Here is a 27,376-nt window from a genome sequence, read left to right as displayed (position 1 = left end):
TTTGACTACTTTCATATGTCTACATTTTTTCAGTCAGTAGTTGCCACTTGGAAATAGGTCCTAATTGTTTTCATGAACAGAAGATGGACTTATCTAAACAATCAGTGAAAGCATGTGCTGACTGCTTTTTTTCCTTTTGTAAGATGGTTGTTGATGGATACCCTGTTTTAAACAGGGTTTTATAGTGTGCATAGATGTCTAAATGTCTACATACAGTGCTGAGAAAAGGTTTGTGACACCCCCCCCCACCGGATGGTCTGTACGTTAGCAACCCCATTGAATAATAATAACCCCATTGAATAACTTGGGCAGAAAGGCTTTATTGAATATTCACCCAACAGAAAGATTCAACAAACATCCTTGTGTGAAAAAGTAAGTGAACCCTTCATTCAGTATCTGGTGGCACCTCCTTGAGCAGCAATAATTGCAACTAAACATTTCCTGTAACTGGTGATCGGTCCCTCACATTGGCTTGAAAGAATCTTGGCCCATTCTTCCATACAAAATAGTTTCCACTCTGTTGGCTTCATTTGAGGGCTTCTTTGTGTGAACAGCTTGCTTCAGATCTTGCCACAACATTTCCATAGGATTTAAGTTGGGAATTTGACTTGGCCACTCCAAAACATGAAATCTCTTCTTCAGCCATTCTGTGATAGACTTACTTGAATGTTTAGGGTCATTGTCTCACTTAGTGACCCACTTTCAGCTCAGCTTCAGCTCTCGGGCAGATGGCCTAACATCATCCTCTGTAATTTTCTGATATGCAGCTGAATTCATGGTTCCATCAATGATGGCAAGCCATCCAAGTCCTGATGCAGAAAAGCAGCCCCAAACCACAGTGCCTCCACCACCATGCTTGACAGTCTGGATGAAGTTATTACATTGGAAAACATCATTTGGTTTTCACCGAACAAAACATTTGTGATTGTGTCTGAAAAGTTCAATTTTTGATTCATCTGTCCAGATAACATTATTCCAGAAGCCTTGTGGATCATCCAGGTGCAATACAGAAACAATACAGTACTCTCACATCAGCCACAGAAAGAGAAGCCTACAGATCTTTAGTCTGGGTTTTTTGTGATTTCATGGATGATCTTCTGGGTTGCTCTTGGAGTGATCTTGGCAGGATGACCGCTCCTAGGTAGAGTCACTGTAATCTTCACCTTTTCCCATTTGTAGACTATCTGTCTGACAGTGGATGGATGGAGCCCCAATTGCTTAGAAATGGACTTGTAACTCTGTCCAGAAAGATGAGTATCAACCACTCTTTTTTGTAAGTTCTCTGGTGTTGTTTTTTTATTGTGGCTTGACGAGTTCCCAATGACTGTCATGATGCAGACCTAACTCAGGACCTTTTATATAGGACAGGATGCTGAAGATCAGTCATGCAGCTTTTCTCAGCAGGGTAGTTTACTTGTCACCCGATTAGTTAGGCACCTGATTGTGATCAGCCCATTAATTGTGCTAAGGACACTAGGGGTTCACTTACTATCTCAGACACTGATCCTGAAAGGCTCATTTTTCCCACTTCGTACATTATTGTGTCTCAAGAAACACAGCTTTGTTTAATTAATGCACTTTTATTGTATTAGGAAAGACTAGTTTCAGTTACGCAAGGATATCATGGAAAGGCGTTGCAGTGTGATTCTCATTATTCTACTTGGGATTCTCAAACTGTTTCTCAGCACTGTACATCAAGACTTGATTTCTCAGAGGTTGTTCAAATATTACTTTTTCACTACCCCATTGTGTACTCTACACAGCAGGGAATATGTTGTATAGGGCTTACAATGTAAGCCCTTGAATCATGAGGGGCATCTCTGCATCAGTGCCACATGTGCTGCCGTGGGACATTTTTAATATGATTGATGCATGTGGTTAGGCAACATTATTTCTTTTGAGAGGCATAATGCTTGAACTAAACTTTAGTTTAGATTTTCTTTGAGAAATGGGTCTTAAAACCAGTTTTTGAACTTTATCAGGTGTAGCAAAGTCTAAAGAGGCCCATGTTCCATAATTAAACACTGCGGAGAAAGGAGGAAGTGAGATTTCTTCTTCTTCTTCTTCTTCTTCTTCTTCTTCTTCTTCTTCTTCTTCTTCTTCTTCTTCTTCTTCTTCTTCTTCTTCTTCTTCTTCTGCAACACCATAGGTGCTACCAAAAATTTTAAAAGAGACTCAGGTATTGTCTTGTGTGTTTTTGTTTGTTTGTTTATTTTTGGCTGCTCCCACCAGCCAGCTGCCTGCCCACATGCTTGCCTCCCTTCCTTCTTCCCTCCCCAGTGCTACTAAAGAGCCAGTGCCCATGAGACCAGGGGAGCCATCTGCCTGCCTTTGCAAACACCTTTGAGAGTGGGCAGACGGCTTCCCTGCCCTGGTCCCATGCCCGCCAGCAGGAGGAGGGTGGAGGGACAGGTGAGGAGCCCTCAGCAGCCCCTCTTCCCATTTTCATTTTCAGTTTTCATTGAAATGAACTATATGGCAACTAACAGTCTGCTAAATCGAACTGTAGGAGGACCTAAATTAGTATCCATTTGACTGGTAATTCTTTAAGTAAATATCTGTTAAATATTGTTTTAAAGAAGGTATGAATATATTTATGTTTAAAGTGATTGCCAAAGACTTGGGTTGGTATGTTTCAAGACAGAAGACTAAACAGGAAATAAATAGGTGTTTAAAGATAAGAAAATCTTTTTGTTGCATGTTAAGAGATGGAAATAATACTACACCTTGCTCTGAACCAGTTGGAATATACAAATTAAGATTCATAAGCACTGAGTTTCACTATACCTCAACTTTTACAATGGTGTTTTTAGGTTGGATCCTGTTGAGCATAAATGAAACGAAACCTGAGCAACCCACACCCACCAAACATCTGCTGCTCAGGGTTTAGAGACCCTCTGGAACAGGATGGCAGGGGGATCAACAAAAATCACCCCACACCCTCTATGCAAATGGAAGTGATTTTTGTTCACACAAGAGCCGCCTGTTATCCAACCCTTTGTGTTTTTTGGTGTGGTTTACAAGATTATTCTTTTACTTTATGAACAGTGTGGTGTTCTCATTCCTAAATATAGCAAACAACATTTGTTTGTGTGTTTTCAGCTGGATAGAGCTAATTCCTTGTTGAATCAAGTACAGCAGCCCTACAGGTACCTCATTGAGTCTGTACAACAAAGAGATTCTCAGATACTTTCACAGAAAGAACATATTGCACAACTTGAAAAGGATAATAGGTAAGCCTTAAAATTTTGGTGTAGAGTATTCTAGTTGCATTTGGCCTACCCCCACCCCAGCCCACTCCATTACTACTTCTGTTTATCACTTTCAGTTTAATAGCTGGACATTTTAAGCTCTCATGTGAACAAACTGTCTGCAGCCATTTAGTTGATGGTTTTAATCTGTTTGCATTTCAGTACATTGCAATGGCTGATTGCACATCATTAATCACACAATTTTACCATTCCTGTTGAGTAAGCCATATTACTGTATTAACTGTATTGTCAACTTTATCGCGCATATGTTTCCTTCTATGATTCCTTGAGGATCAAGAGGCATGAATGCTACCTTCTTGCAACACTAGCAGCCTAAATGAAAATTTGGCCTTGATATGGTCAGCAGTCTAATTTCTTTGATTAGTGAGAGAAATCTGTCAATTCTTGATACCAAAGCAATGAAAAGGGGCAATCACAGAAAGAAACAGCCAATGAGGAAGGGAAAGGGAAAATCCCACCGTGACTACAAAAAATAGTAATAACCAACCACTGAAAATATAAGAAATATGTATATTCAAAAATAATGAATGAGTGTATAATCAATATTTAATGAATGATCCATAACATAAGCATTAATGAACAATATACAAAAAGCCTTCTCACAAATGCAGAATGTATGGACAAAAGCATGTACAAAAACTGTCAGATGTTAAGGAAGGAGGTAGCTGAGGCAGGCAAAAATAGGACTGCAGGACGGAATGGGCAAAGTCACATAACAAAATCAAAATGGAAGTGGCAGATGACCAAAGCACTACGTCAGACGTAGTCTCAGAAGAGGTGTGAAATTCCTCAATGGCGAGATACTCAATACTGTCCAAACAGAAGTGAGGATGTAAAATCACCGACGTGCTGATAACAGAGAGCCCGTCGTAGACGCTTCCATAAATGAGCTGACCTAGATCAGAGATAAAGCCCACTGCGAGTCCTTGTGAAGAAAAACAAACTTCATGAATCAGTGTGATTCATGAATCAAATGGCTCTTCCAGATGTATGCCGTTTCGCCCACAGAGCTTCATCAGCCTATACTCCACAACAACATTAGTACCAGTACCCCAGACTGTAAGACACAGTCTTACAGACTGTAAGACTATGTCTTGCTTAAGAAATGGGGTCTCTGTTATCAGCACGGGCTCTCTGTTATCAGCACGTTGGTGATTTTACATCCTCACTTCTGTTTGGACAGTATTGAGTATCTCGCCATTGAGGAATTTCACACCTCTTCTGAGACCAAGTCTGACGTAGTGCTTTGGTCATCTGCCACTTCCATTTTGATTTTGTTACGTGACTTTGCCCATTCCATCCTGCAGTCCTATTTTTGCCTGCCTCAGCTACCTCCTTCCTTAACATCTGACAGTTTTTGTACATGCTTTTGTCCATACATTCTGCATTTGTGAGAAGGCTTTTTGTATATTGTTCATTAATGCCTATGTTATGGATCATTCATTAAATATTGATTATACACTCATTCATTATTTTTGAATATACATATTTCTTATATTTTCAGCGGTTGGTTATTACTATTTTTTGTAGTCACAGTGGGATTTTCCAATTCTTGATACCATGCATTCTCCTGAGAAGGACAGAAAGGCTGGGTTCACACACAAAGCAGAAACATGGTGTTAAGGAACATAGGAAACTGCCTTATACCAAGTCAGAACATTGGTCCATCTAGCTCAGTATTGTCTTCACAGACTGATAGCAATTACAAGGCACTATCTGGAGATGCCATGGAGGGAACTTGGAACCTTCTCCATGCAGGCAGGCATGATGCAGATCATCCCTTCCCAGAGTGACCCCCTTCCATAAGGGGGATATCTTACAGTGCTTACATGTAGTCTCCCATTCAAATACAGACCAGGGCAGAGGGGTCTGGATACAGACCTTAGCAAAGGGGACAATTCTCCTCCCATAGCTAAATCATGGTTTTGTATTACACCTCAGCCTGCTTACAAACTGTGGTTGGTCTTGAGCTGTGAGATGCAGGATCATGGGCTGAACTTGGTATGCAAAGCACAGTTTGAGCTAACTGTGGTTTCACATTATCTCTGAATCACAAACCATTGATAAACCATAGTTAGATCCATTGGTCCACCTAAAGAGGGTGCTGCATCATGAAGAGAGGAGTGAAATTAAGCAACAAAAGCAGACAAAAAAGGCAAGCCAATGACTATGGCTTGCCTGTTGTACTTCTTGAAACTCAAACTAAGGTGTAGGTTCCTAACTGGGGTTAGCATAAACCATGGTTTTACATAGCATATTAACTCTGCTGAAGTGTTAATGACCTAAGAATTAGTGACAGATCATTCAGTCTAATCCATGTTGCCCAGCATCCTAGCTCAGGTATAGGTTTGTTTGTCTAAAGTAAAATTGGCAGCACACTTCAATATTGCACACAAATGTTACTTTTTAAGAGAGTGTAAGAATGAGGATTACCTGCCCACAGCTAAGCCTGTGCCCTGTGGTTCTGTGCCCTGCCCAAAGCAGGGACTGGTTCAGCGGCACATCAAGCAGCCTCATCTACTGTGTCTCTGCACCAGAAGCAATTGAATGATGCAGATACACAGCAGAATTACCCAACCCCAGAGGAGGCTTATGTGAAGGAATTAGTGCTAGAGCAGAGGATCAGCCAGAGATGCAACAGACAGCCTTTTCTTTGAGTGGGTACTTTTGTGCACATAAGAACTTTTCATTTTTAAATTTAGCTCATGGCACACACTTCAGAAATTGGTAACCACTTCATTCTCCCCTAATTACAGTCTTTTCCTATTATACTATCACAAATCATTATAGGATGTGATTCCAACCTAGTCCAGTTATTGTGTGTGTCTTCAGTGGCAAGGTGAATGTTGTTTTCCGAAGGATAATTTGGAAGGAGGAGTTAGATGTTAAAAGTTCCTACTTTTAACTTTTTCCCGGTTAATACTGTGGGCTTGCCATTTTGCCAGCCTGACTAAATTCCCTAACTTTCTTGATCTGTCTGATCTAAACTTATGACCACTGAGAGTGCTTCTACTTGAGTCTTTCCTTTCCTTTAAAAATTTTTTAGTTTCATCTAGGAAGATTTGTCAGAGTAGTTTTGGGAAGGTTATTATATGACACATTTAACTATTTTCTTTAAAGTATTTCCGAACAATATCTCTTCAGTTTTTCCTTGTAAACCTGAACTGTACAGTAAACACACCAAGTTCTTCCTGCAAGTTTCATATCTGTCTATTGCAAATTTTTATCCACCTCATAATTCCTTTCTGAATCGGATCCAATTTTTCAGCATCCTCCTTGAACTAAGTTGGTGAATGCTGTGTCTTGAACAATGCTATAAATCAAACCAGTGTTTAATTTATTGTGTTTTTTTGTAGAAAGTAATATTAAAGAAAATTAGCCCAACTGACTCAGCTCTCTTGTCTGATTAATAGAACAATGCATGAGCCACTTTAGTCCGTATATTTAACATTTTACAATGGCTTTGTTCCACTGAAGTCCCATGGTCCATGTTCTATAGATCATATTTAAAGAAAACATTCACACCTTCCTTTTTCAAAACAATGTAAACCTACAGGTTTGACTAGGAAAGAATCTTTCTTTATGTTGTTGCTTCAGCATATGTTCATAGTTGCCAACAATTTGCTTTAAAAATTCATGTTGCAACCAGAATACAAGATTAGAAGAGATAATCCTTTGCTATTACTGTATTTCCTAATACTAGTCCTCTTTCTACCAGCCTTTTGAATAAAGAAAAGACAGCTTTGCTGCGTGTCAAGAATCAAATGGCAGCAGATTTAGAAAGACTTCTAAATCACCGTGAGGTAATCTTCTTGTTTTAGCAAAGCTATTACCATACAAAGGGGTTTTTCCCCCCAACATAAGAAAGTTTTGTTTTTTCTCTTTTCTAGTTTTATCAATACATTTTAAACAAGTGCCCAGCAAAGTACTGTGGAGTTACATAAAAGGGGAAACACCAGAGTCTCTCCTGCCACATATCTATTTATTTTAAAATCAAGGCACTCAAATCAAGGCAGAAAGATAATACAAAACAGTAAATAAATACAATAAAATATGATAAAGTTCAAAGAACAACCCCTAAAAGTTTAAAAAGCAGCCAGGACCTCCAAATACAACCTAATACAGAAGAACCTTGTTATTCGCAGAACTGCTATTTCCAGTTTCGCATATCCACGGGATGTCTCATGACACCTTTTTTCAGTATCCGAGGATATGAAGGGGTTAAAACCCACATATCCATGGTTCCTAGAGGGCCGGAAATAACTGTGGGTGGAGGTTGCTTCCGGCTGCCATTTTGTTTCACAGAGCCCAGGAGGAGCCATTTTGTGGCTCACTTTTTGTTTTAACTGACTTTTCCCTGCGATTTTTCGCAGTTTTCAGAGGAATTTCACTCTTCAGAAGTCATTCCTGGGCACATTGGAGACCCGCAGAGCACACCACAGTGAGTTTTGGGTTGTTTGGAAGCCGTTTTGCCACTTTAAAAAAAAAATCCCTCCACCCTAGAACTTAACCTAACCCCCTTGCCCCTAGCCCTAATGCCTGGCTACTCATGGCATTAGGTGAGGAACGGAACCTCTGAGAGTAACAAGGTTCTCCTATACAGCATCAGCCCCCTCTAAAAGCAAGAAATCACAGTTTAACTTTCCACCTGAAGGAAGATTGTGTTCTATAGTATATAGAATATGCTGTTCTCCCCCCTTAAATTGCTGTACTATCCATTATTCTGCCTCACAAATGTGTCCTACGTTTAATTGTTGGCAGAGTACTTTCAGAGCCTAAAATGAAAGGTTCTATTAAACTACAAAGTATTCTATTTATGTCAAGAATGCCTTGTACACTAATTTTCATGAATGCCACCAGCTATCGCCTAATACATTTATTGGATGCCACTGTCTTGGATGTGTACATTATTAAGGGAACAATTAGGTCCCTTCATAACTAATTGTTACATTCTGATATGCATATTTTAAAAGTATGTTAGTATTTACACTAGGTGTGCTATTAATTTTTATTATTTCCTAAATGCATGGTGTCATACAGTGCTAACAGAGGACTCATTTATTTCGCCTTCTGTAAAAGAATTGTTTCTCAAGAAGGAATTTTTTAATGCACATGAATATAAAAGTGACCATGTTAGTATTAATTGCACAATATCAACTATTAAAGTGTTTTTAAAACAATATTTTCCCACACATTTGTAATATCTTTCTACACATTTTCCCACAAATACTTGTTGGCTTTTAAAGGACAGCAATTTCTGAATCTGTCTTCCAAGACATAACATGTCTCTGTGGTGTTTCTGAAACTTTTTTTCCAAAAGAGTTTATAAAATTCCTCCTGACAACTAGCACTGTAAGCCTTGCAACAGGAAAAAGTGGCTCCCTCGCATTTATTTATATCTTTGTAAACTGCTTTGAGAACTCTGTTGAAAAGCAGTATATAAATATTTGTCGTATTCGAATGTCAGGTAATGCCTAGTACTGGAATGACTGGATATCCATTGTTGTAGGAAGATAGGAGAGCAATGTCAAACAGCTTCCCTTCTTTCACTAAGGAAACTCTCTTCTCCTGTTTTTGTATGGTGAACATTTTTTGTGGAGTTGTCTCAGGCTATCACATCATTATTACACCATAAAGGTTTTCCCTTCTTGTATTTAAGTATATGCTGAATGAACGTGTCATAATGTATCAGTAAGATGTATTGATCTTTTTTCCTTTCCCAGTGGTTTTAAAGTAATATTTAATGAGGTAATTCATATGATCAAAAAGTGGGCTAAGGGAGCCTAGCCCGCTTTTTGTTGATAGTCTGCTGCCATGGGAGCCACGCAGCTCCCGGCAGCAAACCCCACTAATCCCCCTCCCCTTAGCCGAGGTTAGCAGAACGAGCGCTCCGCTAACCCAATTTTTTTATCGTCAGTTGCCACGGCACGGCTCCACACTGCAGCAACTCACAAGGAGACCCTCAGTGGGGAGGCTAAATGCAGCCTCCCGGTTCGGGGGTGTCTCCAGCATGCCCTGCGCACCCGCGGCCCCCTAACTCCCCAGCCGCCAGTTCGGCCACCCACAGCCAACCAGGGGCGTATCTAGGGTGGGGCAGGCAGGGCACATGCCCCAGGTGCCACTTGAAGGGGGGCGCCATTTCTTAAATTTAAAAAAAATAATTAAAAGGCTGCCGAAAACAAAATGGCCCCCGTGCATGCTCAAATGGCCTCTGTGAGGCCCTAGGCCAGGGTTTCTCAACGTGTGGGTCCCCAGATGTTATTGGACTTCAGCTCCCAGAATCCCCAGCCCCAGTGGCCTTTGGTTGGGAATTATGGGAGTTGAAGTCTAATTACATCTGGGGACCCACAGGTTGAGAAGCCCTGCCCTAGGCCATACCAGGCCTCACAGAGGCCATTTGAGCATGCATGGTGGCCATTTTGTTTTCAGTTCCCATATTTTTTTAAAATATATATTTTTTAAAATGGCCACTGCACATGCTTAAATGGTCCCTGTGAGGCCCTAGAGGCCAGCAGGGGGGAGGGGGGACCTTTGAAGACCTCCCCCCCACAGCCTTTAGGAAGCCTCCAAAGGGGCTACAGGTAATTGTTTTTTAAAAAATTAATATAATATAAGTCACTGTACACATATTCAGATATGTGACTTGTATGTGTCCTTCAGACTTGTATTTTTCCACTGATATTATGGTAAAGTTATCTGAAAGATGGGTGTCAGATGTTTGGACAGGGGGCGCAATTTCAATGCTTGCCCTAGGCACTATTTTCCCTAGATACGCCTCTGCAGCCAACTGACAGGTCGTCTGCGAAGAGAGCGAGCTAAGCCTGCTCTCCTCGCAAACCCCATCTCAGCGGTTCGCCCTGATCGTGGGAACCGCCTCATCGTATCACTTGTGCTATCCCAGTCCAGTCCCATCCCCAGCTGTTCTTGACCACCATGCTGCAGAGAAGCATGTTTAGAGAACTGTATTTGTAAGAAAGTAAGGGTGTTTATGGATCATATCTTGCAGCTATTGAAACAGCTCCACTGGCTCTCAGTTCATTTTCAGTCATAATTCAGAGTGTTGACACTTACCTTTTAAGGCCTTGCACAGCTTTAAGGCCTAAGTATCTGATGGGCCACCTCCCTGCACATCAGCCTACCTCAGTGCTGTGGTCACACTCCAGTACTGTTGGAGGCTGTTCCCTGGGTGTCTCACCTTCTGAAGTAGGGCAGGTGGTAACTGGGGAGAGGGCTATTTCAGCTGTGACACCCCATTCCCCAATAAGGCTCCCCTGCTGCCTGCCCTGATATCAGTCTGGCACCAGAAGACCATTTTAAAATTACTATTGCTTTGTTTTTATGCTGTTATTGTTTGTTTTGTGAGATGCCCTAAGGGCATTTATATTTTGGAGGGTGGGAGAAAAGTCTCTCGGACCTGTCAATAAGAATTTCTCCCCTTTTGAAATCAAAGAATGCATTGATAAAACACAATTGCTGACATGATAGCAAGCCTAATGACGACAGAAGGCATCAGGGTGCTGCTGCTGTGGACACGAAGCACCAGCAGCCCTGTTGCTGACTGGCAGCTGCACAATCAGCATTCCCGCAGCTTTCTGGGAGAGCGCTGCTTACACAGCCACCAGTCAACAGCATGGTGGCACTGCTTCCGGTCTGCAGCAGCGGCAGCATCCCAATGTCTTCCGTCGCCATCAGGCTTGTGTATCTTGTTGGTCACTATTTATTTAAGATACGGTCTTAAATGGAAATTCTCTAATGTCACATTGATAAACTACAGTGACAGAATATTCCAGTTTAAAGATCAGACCACTACAGCTCTCTTATATTTTGGGAGACATTTTTCAACTCCGTGCTTACAATTCATGCTTACGTTATTTGCCATCTGTGCCATAGGCTGCAAGCAAATTCATGAGAATTGGGTGATTTGCAAGGAGATTTGACATGAAGGTGCAAGGAGCAGGCAGATAGATTTTTGAGAGGCCGAAGCAAGCTCAGAAGTGCTTTGGGTAAACAGACAGCCTGCCAGCAGCCCTTTCTTGCTTTATCAGAGCCAGGCACAACCGGGGTGGTTTATATTTCCTGGAGGAAGCCCAAAACAAGTGAGGCAAGGCACAGTTGGGTAGATAATTATAGCCCCTCTTGTTCCAGATGCTCAGCGCAGATAACAGTATTTATTACCCAAAATGCATATCAAAAGGCAATAGGTCACAATCTAAAAAAGTTCGCCTTAATCTGCAAATCCCTTTTCTCTATCCTATTCCCCTTCCACAGTGAGAAGTCACAGCTGGACTGTGTTTGACCTGTTATTTGTTTGGCTATACAGTGAATAATCCACTTGCCTAAATACACTTGACATATTAATTATGTTTTTATATTGTTCTGTGTGTGTAATTTAGAGCCAGATTCAGATTCAATTAAACTTAATCTGAATGCGAGATGCAAGAATGCATCACAAGACTTGAACAATTATTTGTTTTGTTTTTCCCCCTCCAAGACCTGTGTGGTCTCTGATTACATTCCAGTCAAACTTTTTTCTTTCTTTTTTGAACCCTTCAGCTAATACTTTGTATTACACAAAAGTCACAGAGAAAAGTGAGTGTGTGGGTCCTTTGAATTTTAATGCGGCTTCCTCAAGTACATTTAGTTAGGATGGCAGCCACTGTGTGTCCTGAAAAAAATGTCTCTGAAGGTCCTCTCAGGGACACATTTTTGAGAGGCACAGGTGGCTGCAGAGGGAAAGAGGAATGGCCGAAAATCACCCCACCCCTTTGCATGTGGTAGCATTCCTGTGTGTAACTTATTTTGGATGTCTTTTATTAGGACTAACTCATGATCGGTTACAGTATGTGAGCTTTTCAACTTTCACAGAACTCTTCTTTGGGCTGCTATGTCCAAGCAAAAGGTGGGGGAATGGAGACAATGGGTGTTGTGCCTGTGACACCCAGTTTCTCTTGGTGCTTCCAGATGACAAAGTGCTGGTCCTGTTCAGTGCTCATTGTGCATTAGGCAATCCTAATGCTTTACAATTCATCCTTTCCTTCTGCAGATGCTATTGCTGCTGCTACTTTGAGGTTTTTGCTTTTTGCTGTGCACAGTAATGCTTGAATGCTTTCAACTGCTGCTATATACCTTCTCATTCTCCTCCAGAGGACTCGCCTTCACTAAAACCAGAGGACTCCAAGGAGAATGAGGAGGGGCTGAAGTAGGAATACAGGAAGTTGTAGGGCTGAAGCAGGAACACACTCTTTCCACACAGGAAGAGGGAATTTAAATAATCCCCCTCTCTCAGAGCAGCAGCAAGGAAATGGTGTGGACAGCAAGGGCACCCCCATATCCCAGCTTCTTGCCCACAGGAAACGTGTCTGTAAGAGGACTGTCCCAGCACCAGTGACAAGGAAATGGCCAAGAGTACTGCAACTAACAATTTTCCATCATAGTTTCTTTCGCTCTCTACCCCCAAAATTGGACCGCAACCAACTTCTGTGAAACAGAAAACAGGAAAAAATGAAAATAAGAATGAGAAGGAATAAATGAGAAGCATTTGTCTCTCACACACTGCAATTTAACTCTCTTAGCACCTTAAAATCTGGGGTAGCAAGGAGAACACAGGAGTACAATGGTTTATAAAGAACAATATTACAATTGTCAGGAATACTGCATGAGCAAATGGGATCATTACTGGAGAAAAAAGCCAGTATGGAAGCCCATGTGGCTTGGTTCACAAGTAATGCCAAACCACAGTTTGATTTTACATGAGCAAGCCTCAGGGGTCATCTCATGCATTCAAATTCCCTCCCCTAATCCCAGCGGAGCATAAACTATAATTTGCCATTGCATCCATATCGGCAAACTATACTGTAGTTGACTCTTGCCCTCCAAACCAGAATTGAAGAACATAGTTTGTGGTAGGGAGAAAATTAGTGTTGCATGTTAACCAAGCCATTGTCTGAGGAGTTTCACAGCTCTAATACAGGAGGAGGAAAATGAATTGGGTTAAGGCCAGGCCATGTGCTCAAGTTCTACATAATAAGGGAACAGCCTTCTAAGACAGCCCAGTAAATAAAGGGCCCTATTTCCTTCAAAAATATAACATCAAATGAGGAGCCTTGTATGTCTCTAGTCCTATTCAGAACATGTAGATTTCTTGGAAGGCAGAGGACAGGGTTTCAGGAAAGCATAATACAGAGGTCATATATTTTTATTATGATTAGGCTAGTGGTTTCTTCTGAAAGTACATATACAGCTTTAATCTAATTAAGGGCCAGTTTATACATGCAACAAACTCAAGTGTTTAAAGTTTTGCCTAAATTATACCATATCTTAGGCTGCAGGTGAGGCCTATACAATATACTGGAGTTCTCCTCCCATCTAAAAATTCCTTGCACATGCAAGACTAGCATTTCAGAAAGAAGGGTTAGCCTCATCCCTAGTGTGCCACTTTCCCATAGAGGAAAAGGTTTGAGGGTAGAAAAGTTCCCCAAAATGCAGCACCGGCAGCCAGGAAAAGCTTTACTATAATATTCTTTGCTGAATGTATAAATTGATCCTAAGACTGGGAGTATTTGTTGCTTCTGTTTTAAACTTCAGTAAGGTACAGGAAGAAGCTGAACCATCTTTTGAGCATGCAAATGCTCAAATATATTTTAAATAGCTCGCTTACTTGAATACTAAGCCTGACAAACTACCTTACTTGAATACCAAGCCTGACAAAGAGTTTTCTAGAATTCTAGAGCTTGCATACTACATTTTGAACACTTACTGGACAAACTAAATGATATTCTCTTTACCTGCTCTGATAGTTACCAGGACTTTGATTTGCAATTGATGTGTTCAACTGCACACACCTTAGGAAAGATGGATTCCCAGTTCTGATATTAACCATGTGGCAGGTGGAGAAGTTTGGCTTCTTCTCCTGAATATGTGTCTCCTTTATTCTCAGAACATGATTAGCATTGTTCTTAATCATAAATTAAATTGCTGAATGTTAGTAAATAGCAATAGCACTTACATTTATATACCGCTCTATAGCTGGAAGCTCTCTAAGCAGTTTACAATGATTTAGCATATTGCCCCCAACATTTCTAGGTACTCATTTTACCGACCTCGGAAGGATGGAAGGCTGAGTCAACCTTGAGCCCCTTGGTCAGGATCGATCTTGCAACCTTCTGGTTACAGAGCGGCAATTTTACCACTGCGCCACCAGGGGCGCAGTAAATGCTATTTATTGTAAATGCTATTTATTGTAATAGTAAATGCTATTTATTGAGAGTTAGATGGAGAAAGACCTGGAAACCTGTGGCAGTTGAAATGCTGCTCGCCTAATCCTAGAACACCGAGAATATTCTGATTGGTTTTCTGTTTAGTTGAGGATCCGTGTGGAGATCTTTTGGGGGGAAGTATACAAAAAGACTGAAAACAGGCTTTTTGGACTTCCTTCCATCCCCCCTTTTAAATATTTCTTAATTAATTAAATGTTCAGCCACAGAGTAATTATCATTTTTCTTTGGCAACATTGCTGATCCAAAATCCTAGTCTTCCAATAATGCTTTGTATGATGTTCTGGGTTGTTTTGTCGTCTTTTTTCCAGTATATTACGGGGACATGTCTGTATTGGGTAAGCCCTGGAGCCATTCTCATCTGAAACTCAGGGAAGCTTCAACAATTACAATATATTGTTAAATGGTTGTCAAGATGTTTCTAGTTCTTAGTGTGGTGCTTTATCAGCACCCGCCCCCCTGCCCTCATCTGTTGAGTAGTTGTATTACTTATGAAACATGTCTATGTTTTGTATTCTTATGACTACAAAAGGGCTGCTGAATTTATTATACCTTGAAGCTTTTAACAAATTGACTTTTTGTTTTCAAGTTTTGAATAGCTTGTTACTTTCTCGTAGATGTGTCTTTTCCAAGACTGTATTTTCAGCTATTGTATCACTACAAATAAACATGTGCTGAATGTGATTAGGCTTTCAGGAAACAGTTTGCCTATGCTACAAAAATAAGTAGCTTTTTTGTAATGTAAATCCATAGGAATGTATTGTAACCATTTCAAGTTCTGATTTGAAGGGAAAGGTTCCACAAAACACAGTCAGAATTCTTTTTGTTTATTTGGATTGAAGGTTTAAACTTACAAATGCATTATAAGAAATGTCCTTTGGAGAGGATCCTGCTTTCTCTGTCACAGAGATACTGTATATGTATATATATTACAGCGTGTGTGTGTCACTCACTCACTCACAGATCATCCAAATATTTAAATGGTACTTAATTATATTAACTTTTCCCAAGCAGACTGAATCTTTCAATCATGTTGCAGTAGCTATACAGCTGTGTAAACTTTTTAATTTTTCCTGCGTGTTATCATAGTTTGACCTCAGATGTAAAATATGAACTGAAACATATTTGTGAACCACCAAAACAACAGAAGGCTGTTTGAGGAGATACTTAACTTTAACAGAAACACCGACAAATATTTTGACAAATGTTAAAAAGGAATAAGTTGTTTATATATACTTTGATTCCATAGCCTTTTAATACTTGAGAACCTAAAAGAAAGAGAAAATTATTTTCATTACAAATTAGGTTTACCTTTGTTATGATCATACCACCTCTTAAATCTCAAGAGTCCCAAATGGTTCAGATGATGCTTCACGCAAGACAAGTTATGCAAACAGAATTGCAAACTGTTGAATTTTACAGAGTTGGTCTTCAGAAAATTGAGAACAAAGTATGCAGTAGTTTCTTTTTTTGTTTGTATGGGTAATCTGGGATCTGAAGAGCTACTTTAGGAGCACACAATAACATTTTTTGTTGAACAACAGACCCCTATTTCTGAAAGTACCTTCACTTCCAAAAGCATAAAATCTTAGCTCCTCAGAGGAAGAGCGGGATATAAGTGTAAAAAATAAAATAATAATAAAATAGTTTGCCACTTGGTATGGAGGACTGCTGCTCCAGCAAGGCGAACATCCTTGGGCATGAGGAATTAGGTGAATGTTTCTTTGTTTCCTGGCTGTTGCACTGGGAATTTCTGAAGCACTGCAGAAGGAGAAGACAGTGTCCATTGGCTCCTTCTCCATATGCCGTCTGTATTATTGTTCTTAAAATGATATTGTATAGTAGCTGCAACCTTGTGACCCTACCACACATTCAAGGTTAATAAAAGGTTCCTTGCCCCAGCTTGCAGACTAAGGTACTTTGTTTTGGCCACAAATTTGCACTGTGCAATGATCTGTGTGTGTTTGAAAATCAATACAGATGTGCCAGACTAATTTCTGCTATTTGCTGCTGTTCTGTGGTAAACATGCTTCTCTCAACCACTGAGATATCCATTACTCAAGGTTCTGTAATATTATCCCTTCTCCACCACCTATTCAATTCTTAGTTAGTATCATGGACTATAGGGCCTCAACCACGAAGCTCATGTCCTGATGCAAGAACCTAGCTAGCATAAAGAGCTATCTACGGGTGCAGTGGTGAAATGCTTGACTAACAAGCAGAAGGTTGCTGGTTCGAATCCCTGTTGCTACTATATTGCAGCAGCGATAGAGGAAGATGTTGAAAGGCATCATCTCATACTGCGTGGGAGGAGGCAATGGTAAACTCCTCCTGCATCCTACTAAAGAAAACCACAGGGCTCTGTGGGCGCCAGGAGTCGAAATCAACTTGACAGCACACTTTACCTTTAGGATTTGCTAATGCCATGGAATTAACCACAGGGTTCTGTGGGTGCCAGGAGTCGAAATTGACTTGATGGCACACTTTACCTTTACTCTGGGTCTATATGAGTGCAGGCCTTGGAGCCCCCTTCAGGCACATAGGAGTATACAACAATAGCATCTGAACTGACATACAGTATCAAGCTTTTAAATTTAGGCAGGCTTTGCATAAATGCTAGGGGTCTGACCCGCTGCCCACATCTTATCAACAGTATCTTCTACTTGTTCTACTTCAGACTCTAGCTTCTCCTTTGATCCTAGCTAAAATCCTCGGCTCCAGCAACTGACTACAACTGAAGCTGGAGATGCACCCTTCCAATTCAGATATGGCTGCCCATGGCCCGGCTTGACCTGACCCAACCCCGACAGTTGTTTTGTGAGGTTCACTTTATAAGCAATTTGGGCCTTAAAACTTTACAGAATTTCAAATAAAACAAAGTGCACTCCACCAATAACCTGTGCTTTTATTAAGGGCACTGGTTGACACCACTGGTGCATCTGAAAAGTTCAGCTAACTCAGCTCTGCTGTTGGCCCGGTGAGTGCAAATTTCAACAACCTCCCCTGCCCCATGAGTGCTTTGTGCCATCTGAAAATATGAGGGCCATGCAGTCCTCAGGGACATATTTTTGGGTGACACATAGGGCTTCCAGGGGAAGGGAAGGTAGCTGAACTTCCCTCCCACACACACTATCAGTTATTCTGTTATCAGTGTTATTCTGACTCTCTTCAGGCGCACAGGTGCTACATCTGTATTTTCATTAGTCAGGATGTCAGCCAGTGGCTTATGTGAAATGAAAACTTATGGAAGTTTGCCACTGATAACACTAACCAAGGACAGAAATATGTGTCACCTCAGTAAATGCATGTTCTGAAACCTGCATATGATGATGTAAAAAATACTGTGGGTGTGGAGAAATTTGTAGGTCAGGAGAGGGTGCTATCTTTCCATGTCTGCCAGTTCTTGCTGCAAATCCCCCAGGCCACTTTTCTCCTAGTCTGGCCGGTTTTCATTCTTGGAGCCCAGATGGATGGGAGAGGGGGGATAAATTTTTAAAATGGCAAGGGTGTGGAGTTAACAGTTCACAGGAACTGCCTTTGTTCTGTCTGTTCAATTTATATTCCATTTTGTAAAGGTTTGGAGTGGCTTAGAAGATGTTAATAAAAAAAAACCCAATTAAAACAATTAAACCAAATCTTGCCTTGTCTCACCTGGCCACCAAATGCTAACTTAAATAAAGGGGTCTTAAACCACTTGTGGAAGACGCTTAGACTTCCACAAGTGGTATCAATCTTGAGAGTCTTCTAGCTAATGCACTCATAGTCCAACTTGGAGGACTTTTAAGATTTATGCAATTAGATCACAACCTTCCAATGTTTTCCATAAAATGTGTGTTTAAAAACAGCTAATATATTTGGAAATAAACACACAGGGAAACACTTCTTTCCTGAAATGTTAACACAGGTTATACAGTAGACATTAAGGTCCGAACATCACTCATGCCAGACTGCACTAGTTTACCTAAAGAGTTAGAAACCTTAAACTTAACTCTCCGATTGGTCATTCTGTCCCTGTTTGTGATGCAGAGATAGAATTGGAGATGGTTAAATAACTACTGAAAGATAGCATTGTTTGTGAAACTTAAACTGCTCCTTATCCTGAGAATTGCTCAGTATTGCCACTTTTTTGGATTACATGTTCGGCAGAGCTGCACTTATTCATAGCAGTTGCTAATATAACAAAATTGCATCACAGTGAGCATTGCATCCCAGTCCTCGGAAAAGAGCCCTCTTGGTTTCAGTAGCCCTTGCACCCAAGTAAGGATGCTGAGGATCACAGCCATGATCCCTTAAAGATGAAGCATGTGCTTGCAATATAATTGTCCAAGTTATTTCCATCAAGAAATTTCGTCTATGCATTGCTTTGGCAACATCTATGCAGAGTTTACAGCTTTCAGCAACATGTTGATATCAGTCATGCTGCCCTCTGAAACAGCTGCTCTGCAGCTGAGCTGTTTTGACATGCCACTGCACATGGCTGAATTATGCAGATAGTTACAATATTAAATGACTGAGCAATAAGAAGAATGCAGCCAGTGGATGAAACCGTTTGGTGTGCTTTCGGCTTTGGGATTGTAGTACAAGGCGCTCATGACTGAAATATTGGGCACTAATTTGGTAGATGTAGTCATCACTACAACAAAGCCTGCCTATTTTTACCTTTTGAGCAGAAGAATGTGTATGCTGTGGTATTAAAGAACTGCTTATATTAAATAGTGTATGAGGAATGGCATGCTTTCATCCTTCAAGGCACGTTTTCAAGATTTGTAACCAAAACAGTATATCAATCAAAGTGAAGCTTTTAAAGTTAAGAAATTATGCTTAATTTACATCCTTGTACAACTTCAGATCTCTCCTTGTTTGTCATTGTCTGACATTAAACAGTGAATATCAATTTTAGCCACCAGTAATACATGAGGAGCCTCTCCTAAATCATTGTAAAATAACCAAATGGTTTTGTTTTTACTGTTTGTTTCCCTAATTTGGAAAGCTGAGAAATACTTCACCTGAGTATTTCCTTTCCTGAGTATTTTCCTTTCTTAATTTCTGAAATTCTACACCCTGAGAGTTCCCTTTCTGAAAAAATAAAGATTACCCACCTTCCAGGGAATCCTGTGTTTCTGTCTGAGATATTTATTGAGTATACCTCCTGACTGAAAGGCAGCAAGCCCAGAACAATGATTCATGCCGAGATGCAGTAATCACTGTCTCATGAAAGTAGTCAATTCTATTGAGTCTCTACATTTGGAATGACTGAATGAACCATTCATATCTAAGGCTGATATGGCAGAATCACCTGCCTCCTGTGGAGTTTGTTTGGAAATAGCCAAGGAGAGAACAGACAGTTGTGCAGAGAGCAGGCAACCTCCTCTGTAGCTGGATACCATGTGCTCAGGAGAGCTTCTCACACCACACTGGGATTCCTCTGGTGACACTTCATGCAGAAATGTAGTGTAGCCTCTTTTGGAAGTACTTTTGGGTTCACAGAGGCCTTTAATATTCAATCAGTTTTTTGCCATACAGTGTTTGGCAATTACTGTGGATTTTATCCTCCTCAAAGCTAAGCACCATTACAGTCAATGAGACAAGTTAGTTGTGACTTAATTCCATGGCATTAGGGAATCCTAAGTGTGCTGTCAAGTTGATTTCGACTCCTGGCGCCTACAGAGCCCTGTGGCTTTCTTTGGTAGGATACAGGAGAGGTTTACCATTGCCTCCTCCCGCGCAGTATGAGATTATGCCTTTCAGCATCTTCCTGTATCTCTGCTGCCCGATATAGTAGCAGTGGGGATTCGAACCAGCAACTTTCTGCTTGTTAGTCAAGCATTTCCCCACTGTGCCATCCTACTTTTCATTAAATTCAACAGAATTTAGGAATCCTAACTTTCTTAGGATACAACCCTATGTTAACTCAGGGGCTCCCAACCTGTAGTACTCCAGATGCTTTTGGACTATAACTCCCATCATCCTCAGCTACAATTTATTGTGACTGGGGATAATGGGAGTTGTAGTTCAGCAACATCTAGAACTCATGTACTACAGGGAGCCCCTGCATTAACTGAACCAGCCCGAAGCATGTAATAAATTTGCCTCTGTAGTTCTGCTTGTCCGACAGCATGTAGAGCTTCTTACTCTGAACTGGGTGTCCAGAAAACTTTCAAGCTGAGGCTTAATTCAGCTTAAAACAGTCCTGCCAGAATGGGAAGAACAGAGCCAACTCCCCTTTGAAGGTATTTGAAGGATTGCATTGGAAGTATGAGTGCAATCAGTCATTTGGTTAGTTGGGATCACCTATGCGACCAATATGTAAAGCATCCATTTTTGGCCCAAAATCAAAATGGGCAACCTGGGGTGCGATTGCAGGGGTGGGGCAGAATGGGCTATGAGAAACTACTTGTAAGGGTTGCCTTTGTGAGCCATGAAGAAAATAATAAGGGGTGTGGGAAGAATCAGAAAGGCAATAGAAAAATATGACAGATTATTTCCAAAGGGAACCTTTTGGTTTATATTTGTTATTTGAACACATGGCATGAGCAGCTTGCTTCGCAACTTTTATCTTCTCTGAACCATGACAGCAGAATATGTTGTGCTAAACATTAAATGTGTGGTTCCTACTAGTGGCAAAATAAAGCTCTAATATGATGCCATGGAACAATGGACCATAAACTCCACATTTTGTGTGAGCCAGCCAAAGAAGCGAAGGAAGTTGCTCTATGTTAACCAAATGTGTGTCTCTAATAAGAATAGGATGTCTGCTGCACATCGTGTTGTCACCACTGTACACCACTGTACACTGTCTTTCCCACTCATCTTATAGCCTCCTGTCCTTTTTAAATAACTACTTTTTCGTTTTGGAAATGAAGCTCCTCTCCTTTATACTTTTTATAGTTTTACTGTAGTTCATGGAGTATTTCCCGCCCTCCTCCTATATGTCCTGTCCCCCTTTTTGAGAATAACAAAGCATTTTTTATGTCTGCTTTTGCACAACATGCTCTCTTATCCCAACCATCTGACCGTTATTTGTAAGCAGGCAGATTGGATTAAGCAAGTGCTCTTCCTTTTCAAAACAAACCTTTAAAAAGAATGTTTTAAAATAAATGGCAATTTAAGTGAAAAAGAGCTAGTAGGATGCTTAACAGTGCTCTATAAATCTCTTCTGTTATAGCATTTCAGAAATGATGAGCTTCTATTTATATAAATCTTATGCGCCTTTTTGCTTATTGCTTCCTTTATGAAGTGGTTTCTAATAAGTAATTGGACCAGAAAAGAAGATAACAGTCTTTGTTACACAATAATGGTTCCATCTACATGGCTTGGTTTGGTGGACAGAAAATTCATATTCTATAGCTAGTGTTTGAATCTTATGGTTTTGTTTTGCTTTGTAGGAACTTGCTGTGATGAAACAGATGTTGATTAGACTTCACTGTAAATCCGATGAAGACAGTTTGCCTCAGAAACAGGGTAAACATCTTCCTGCAAAAGCCAGATCAAGTCCATTGGCCAGTTTACCTTTAGAACAGGAAGAAGGAAATGTGTTTGCACCTAAACCAACCTTATTTGTGAGTACAATAGTATAAAATTGTGAGTGCAATTTTATTTGAAAGTTTGAAAGATCGATGATTTTTTTTTAGATCACGACAAGCCATATGGTGTTGTAGATCCAGTGTTCAGCCATGAAGCTTGCTGGGTGACTTTGGAGCACCTCTCAGCTATAGCCTACTTCATAAGGTTGCTGTGAAGATAAAATGCTACCCTGAGCAGGGAAGAAGGGCTTTACTGTCTTCTATAGTTCTCGTACTTTTATCATAAAATAGCAGAAGCAGAATTGGAGCCAGAGCTCTGTGAACCCTAGGCAACATTTGAAAAATATCTCCTGTGTAGAGTATCAGGAAGAAATGCGAGGAGAAACGGGCCTGAAAACATAACTGTCCTTATTGTTACAACATAAAAGATGAAGTTCTGCAGAAGTTATACCTCCAGCTACTGCTCCCAAAACTATATGAGCTCCTAACTCTCTCCTGTTTAAAGAACCCTTGAGGGGGCAATGTGAAAAACAGCCATCAAGCACTCTTTCCAGACCCAAGGGGAGAAAGTCATGTTTTCACATTTGTGCGCCCCCTTTGACAGTTGTCCAGAAATTACCTCCAACTAATGTGGCAACCCTAGCTGCGCCCTTGTGTGTGTTGTGCTCTAGACAACTGCCCTGCTCACCTACCCCTTGTCCCAGTTCTAAGCAGAATCGATTATTCAAAAGAAACAAATGATGTTTGATGAAATATGTGCTTCATCTGTATAATATATACTGGTTGCAGAATTCACCTTTTCTTGATGAAGAACTTGATTACCTTGGCACAGAATTTTGATTTGAAAGAGGAAAACAGTGGTTGACTTCCAGAGCTGTGCTAGTGCAAGAAAGTTGCACAGCTATATAAAGTTTCAGCAGTGTGGAAGTTTTAGGGGTGGACTCTTATACAAAAGGTCTCTGCAAAACATGGCAGATGTTTCACAGCAGGAGGCACGCCACATTTGTTGTGCAAGCAACAAGGTGGGGAACTCAGGCTCCTGAACTCAATTATTGCAACATGATTGCGCAAACACAGCATTAGACTGGATGTTGGCCACTATTCACAGCACTATTGCTTTTTGTTAGATATGAAATTTAATGAACTGTTACTTGCCATTAGAAATAGAAAAATAGTAGTTGGAGAAGAAGTGTTAGGTGAATTTACACCTCCACTGGTGCTTGTTGCTTTGCTTATGTCAAATAACCCCCTCACAGAGTTGTGGGGAGGAAGAACAGTAACCTGAGCTCCTTAGAGGAAGGGTGAGATATAGATGTGATGCATCAAACACTAAAAAAATACTTTTTTTAACAGACTAATAAAGTGCCACCTCAGTGGTTGAAGTCAGCAAAGCAGAAAAAAGGAACTTAGATCATTATCCCAAGAAAGAAATATTGGTCATCATAATTATGTTGAAAATATTCAAACCGCTCTATTTTTAATATCTGCATTTGAACTCTCTGTATTTTAATATGGTAATTAAAGGTATATAGTAAAGAGAACTTGTTGGATTGTGCTGTGATATTTTCAAAATTCATACACTACCCATGTGATTAGATCAGGGCTGAACAACTTTGGTCCTCCATCTGCTGTTGGACTGCAACTCCCATCATCCCCGGCAACAGCAACCAATAGTAAGGGATAATGAAAGTTGTAGGCCCTCATTTGTAGGAGGGCCAATATTGTGCAGCCCTAGATTATATGATAGCTAAATGGACAGTGAGAATTACAAATAAGGAAGTTTTAGATCGAGTTAAACCAATAATATCGATAGACGCTAAGATTACCAAACATAGACTGACATATTTTGGTCATGTCAGGCGAGCTGACTCAATCGAAAAGACAATTATGCTGGGAATGATCAGTGGGAGAAGGAGACGGGGATGGCCTTGTACTCGGTGGCTGGATATTATAAAAAATGACACTGGAATGACCATGGCGGACTTAAAGGAAGCCGTCCGAGATAGGAGGGCATGGAGTGCAGTGATCCATAGAGTGACCGAGAGTCGGACACGACTGAACGGATAGAGAGAGAGAGGGAAAATGGTTTGTTGGTTTGTTTTAGTATATTTGCATATCGCCTCAAATGTCTATCTCTGGGCACTTTACAATTTATACAATATAATAAAACAACTTTGAAAATAAAACAATTTAGAACAAATTGACATTAAAAATCTAGTTAAAAGCTTGAGTGAACAAATGTGTGTTAAGCATCCTCTTAAAAACTGTCAGAGATGACAAGACTTGCTTAGGCAGGGAGTGCATTTCAAAACCTCCGGATGGCAACGAAGAAGGCCCATCAGATGAGCCAGTGGCAATTGCAGGCAAACTGCCCTGGATGGTCTCCATTCGTGGTGTAGAAGGTGTTCTCTTAAATTAGTTTACTAATAGAACTTGGATTGGTATTACATGGGAACCAAGCCCATATCTCTGTGCCTAGAAAAGCATTACCTATCTAAATTCTGCCTGTCATGCAGCTGTTATAGATACAGATTTCTGTCAGGAAACAGTCTGGGGCAAATTTTTATACCCATCTAATACAATTACTACTGTTTAAAAAAAACAAAATGCAAAAAAATATCAGGAGATACACTGTCAACCTAGGGTGACTCAGATGCAAAAGAAGCTCCTGTACCACAGAGGGGGCCTTGTAGGCCATCTAATTGAATCCCCTGCTTGACGTAGGAAATCCAAAGCTAAAGAAACCACAGGTGCTGTCCAGTCTCTGCTTAAAGGCCTTCAGTGCAGGAGAGTGTCCCACTCCCCTTAGGTAATTAGTTTCACTGTGAAGACACTTCATCTTCCCCAGAAACTCTGGGTGCCACCCAAAATTATGTCCCTGTGTGTACAGGCATCTGCGCTTGAGAGCACAGCCGCTGCACGCATGCTTCTTTTCTTTGCATAACTTTAGGATGTATTTTTATGGGGAAAGGCAGGATATAGATTAATAAACTAAACTTATTGCAATGACTTGATAGATTACAATTGGGAGGACCCACTTATTCACCAGATAGATAGATCTACCTGCTGCTTTTTTGGCGCTTTTAGCTGCTATAATACATTAGCTCCAATTGATACATTTCCCCTATTGAAGACCATCATGAAAACCACAGGAACTTTGAAAATGTTGATGTACCCAGATCTGAATGGGTTCTGGCTTACAAAAGTGTCTGCTTCGTAAACATGTTAAACTTTTAAGGTGCCAAACAACTCTTTGTTGTTTTTTCTGAAACCAGTTGATTACTCTGGGACCAGATCAAAGTGCAAAGGAATTACCACTGAATCTCTCTGCTCTCCCTTAGGCAACCTGTTTCTGTCTTAAATGTTGTTAGCTTTTGTTTATCATACATGTCTTGAAAAGCACCTTGCATTGCTATGCAATTCCTATGCACATTCCTATCTGATAAACATTTTATTCCTAATTTACTCCTTTTGGAGAGCCATCAATACAGTTTACATCATGATCAAAGCAGATGGAAGCATCAAAGATTTGACTCTGAAAGTAGGGGGTAATGCATCCCTGTATCACATGTTTTCCTGGGTCAATAGCCCCCAATCCATTTCCTCCTTCCCCCACTCACACTTGAAAGCTCCCTTCTAAAAAAAAGAAAATCCAATTTGCATGCTTCATCTCTGGGTGTAATGAAGGTGGTGATTAATCACCTTGCAGGAGGCTCTGCTTGTTTCTGCTGTGGAAATTGAATTGTGCCTAGAATACAGCTATTTAGATGTCATGCCCAGCCTCCAAAATAATATCTCTTTTGTCTCTATAATAAATAAAAGTTGAATTGCCCTGCAGTTCTACTGGCATCTCGTTAATATTAATTGTGAAGCAAGTTAAGGCCAGACCTTTCCTTATGAAATTGCTTCTATAAATAATCAGGTTAGGAAGAATTAATTTTAGCTATATAATTATGTGCTTATGAGGGGCATTTTTGTGCATTAGAATCTGCATTTATGAAAGCCAACTTCCAGTATTCTGTCACTCACTAGTATGACATGAGTAGAAAAACAGAATTGCAGATGAGTCTAAAAGTGACCTTGACTTCCATTTCCTTTAAGTCATTGGAACCTGGCAACAGTTTGTCTGTGACCCTGTTAGTTCTGTTTACGGATTGACGGGTGTGGGTGTGGGTGGGTGGGTGGGGGTGTGTGTGTGTGTGTAAGTAATTCAGTGGCCTTGAAATTTATTGGAGTGGGACAAATTAATATTGGGGAGTGTGTGTTGGAAGTAACAGTAGCACAAAACAATATCACATTCATGTAACGGATGTAGATTAACTTATAAAGCCCTTTAGGGCTTGGAACCCAAGTACCTGAAGGACCATCTTTTTTTAGCTTGGACCCAGGAACATGAAGGATTGCCTTTCCCCACATGTTCCTCCTGCCCATGGATGAAGATCTTCATCCACCTGCAAGTATAAAAGAGGCTCTTATCTGCTATGTCAGCTCATCAATCTGTAATTCATGGGGGGGGGGGGCCTGACCTGGCACTTTCTCATCTCCTTAAGGCTGGGCAAATACCTTTTTATTTCCCCAGGACTTCCCAGGACTTTAAAAACTTCATTTGGGTTCTCTTTATCTTGGTCTTTCCGTTTTATTTTAATGCTACCACTATTTTTATTGTCTTTTTTTCATTCACTTTTTGTTTAATTTTGTTTGAATCCTGGGAGTATTTTTATATTGAAGTGCAGAATATAGATGCTTAAATAAATGAAATTCTAAATGTCAAATATTTAGTTCTGAGTACAGAGCTAACACGTCCAGCTTGCTTGGGCTGTTGGATGATTATATATTGTGTGCCTGGGTTCCTGTGTGGAGAGTTTCTCAAAAATAGCCTTGGAAAATAATACTTTATTTCAAGCAAAATAATCAACTTTTTTAACTGTGAATAATCAAAGCCTTTATAGTAATGCTTCACTTAAAGGCATGTTGGATCAGTTAATGTAACTTAATTGTAGGGAAAGTCTTCTGGATGGAATCTGTGACCACATTTAGCTGACAATAATTTCATTTTTCCTTTCGTAATACAATGCGAGATTCATTTTTAAATAGTTCAGTGCAGCAGAAGCTAGAACTTATTCTCTTGCCTGTGTTCTAGCATGCATTTTATTACTGCACAATAATTTTAAAATGTTCCATTTCCCTACAGCAGTCATCTCCACATTGTCAGGGGTGAAGCACATTACATCCTGCAAGAGAACTGCCACTGAGAAATAAATGAATTTCAGATACATTTTAAAAGCTAAATGCTCTCATGAGTACACCA

At 40.4% G+C, this 27,376-nt stretch overlaps 1 protein-coding gene across 4 annotated transcripts in view; it reads left to right on the top strand.

The window, feature by feature from the left end:
- The window catches only part of PIBF1 (progesterone immunomodulatory binding factor 1), a 178,423-nt gene extending 154,814 nt beyond the window's left edge, over positions 1-23,609 (top strand). For all 4 annotated transcript variants that reach the window (XM_053307224.1, XM_053307225.1, XM_053307227.1 and 1 more), the window contains exons 15-18: positions 3,103-3,233; positions 6,991-7,075; positions 21,931-22,104; positions 23,422-23,609. In XM_053307224.1, the coding sequence (XP_053163199.1) occupies positions 3,103-3,233; positions 6,991-7,075; positions 21,931-22,104; positions 23,422-23,478 (447 nt within the window). In that variant the 3' untranslated portion in view covers positions 23,479-23,609. The remainder of the gene's footprint in view (positions 1-3,102; positions 3,234-6,990; positions 7,076-21,930; positions 22,105-23,421) is intronic.
- The last annotated feature ends 3,767 nt before the right edge of the window (positions 23,610-27,376 follow it).

Source organism: Hemicordylus capensis, chromosome 3 (assembly GCF_027244095.1).
Source record: "Hemicordylus capensis ecotype Gifberg chromosome 3, rHemCap1.1.pri, whole genome shotgun sequence".
NCBI lineage: Eukaryota > Metazoa > Chordata > Lepidosauria > Squamata > Cordylidae > Hemicordylus > Hemicordylus capensis.
This window is presented reverse-complemented; position numbering and strand designations above follow the sequence as displayed.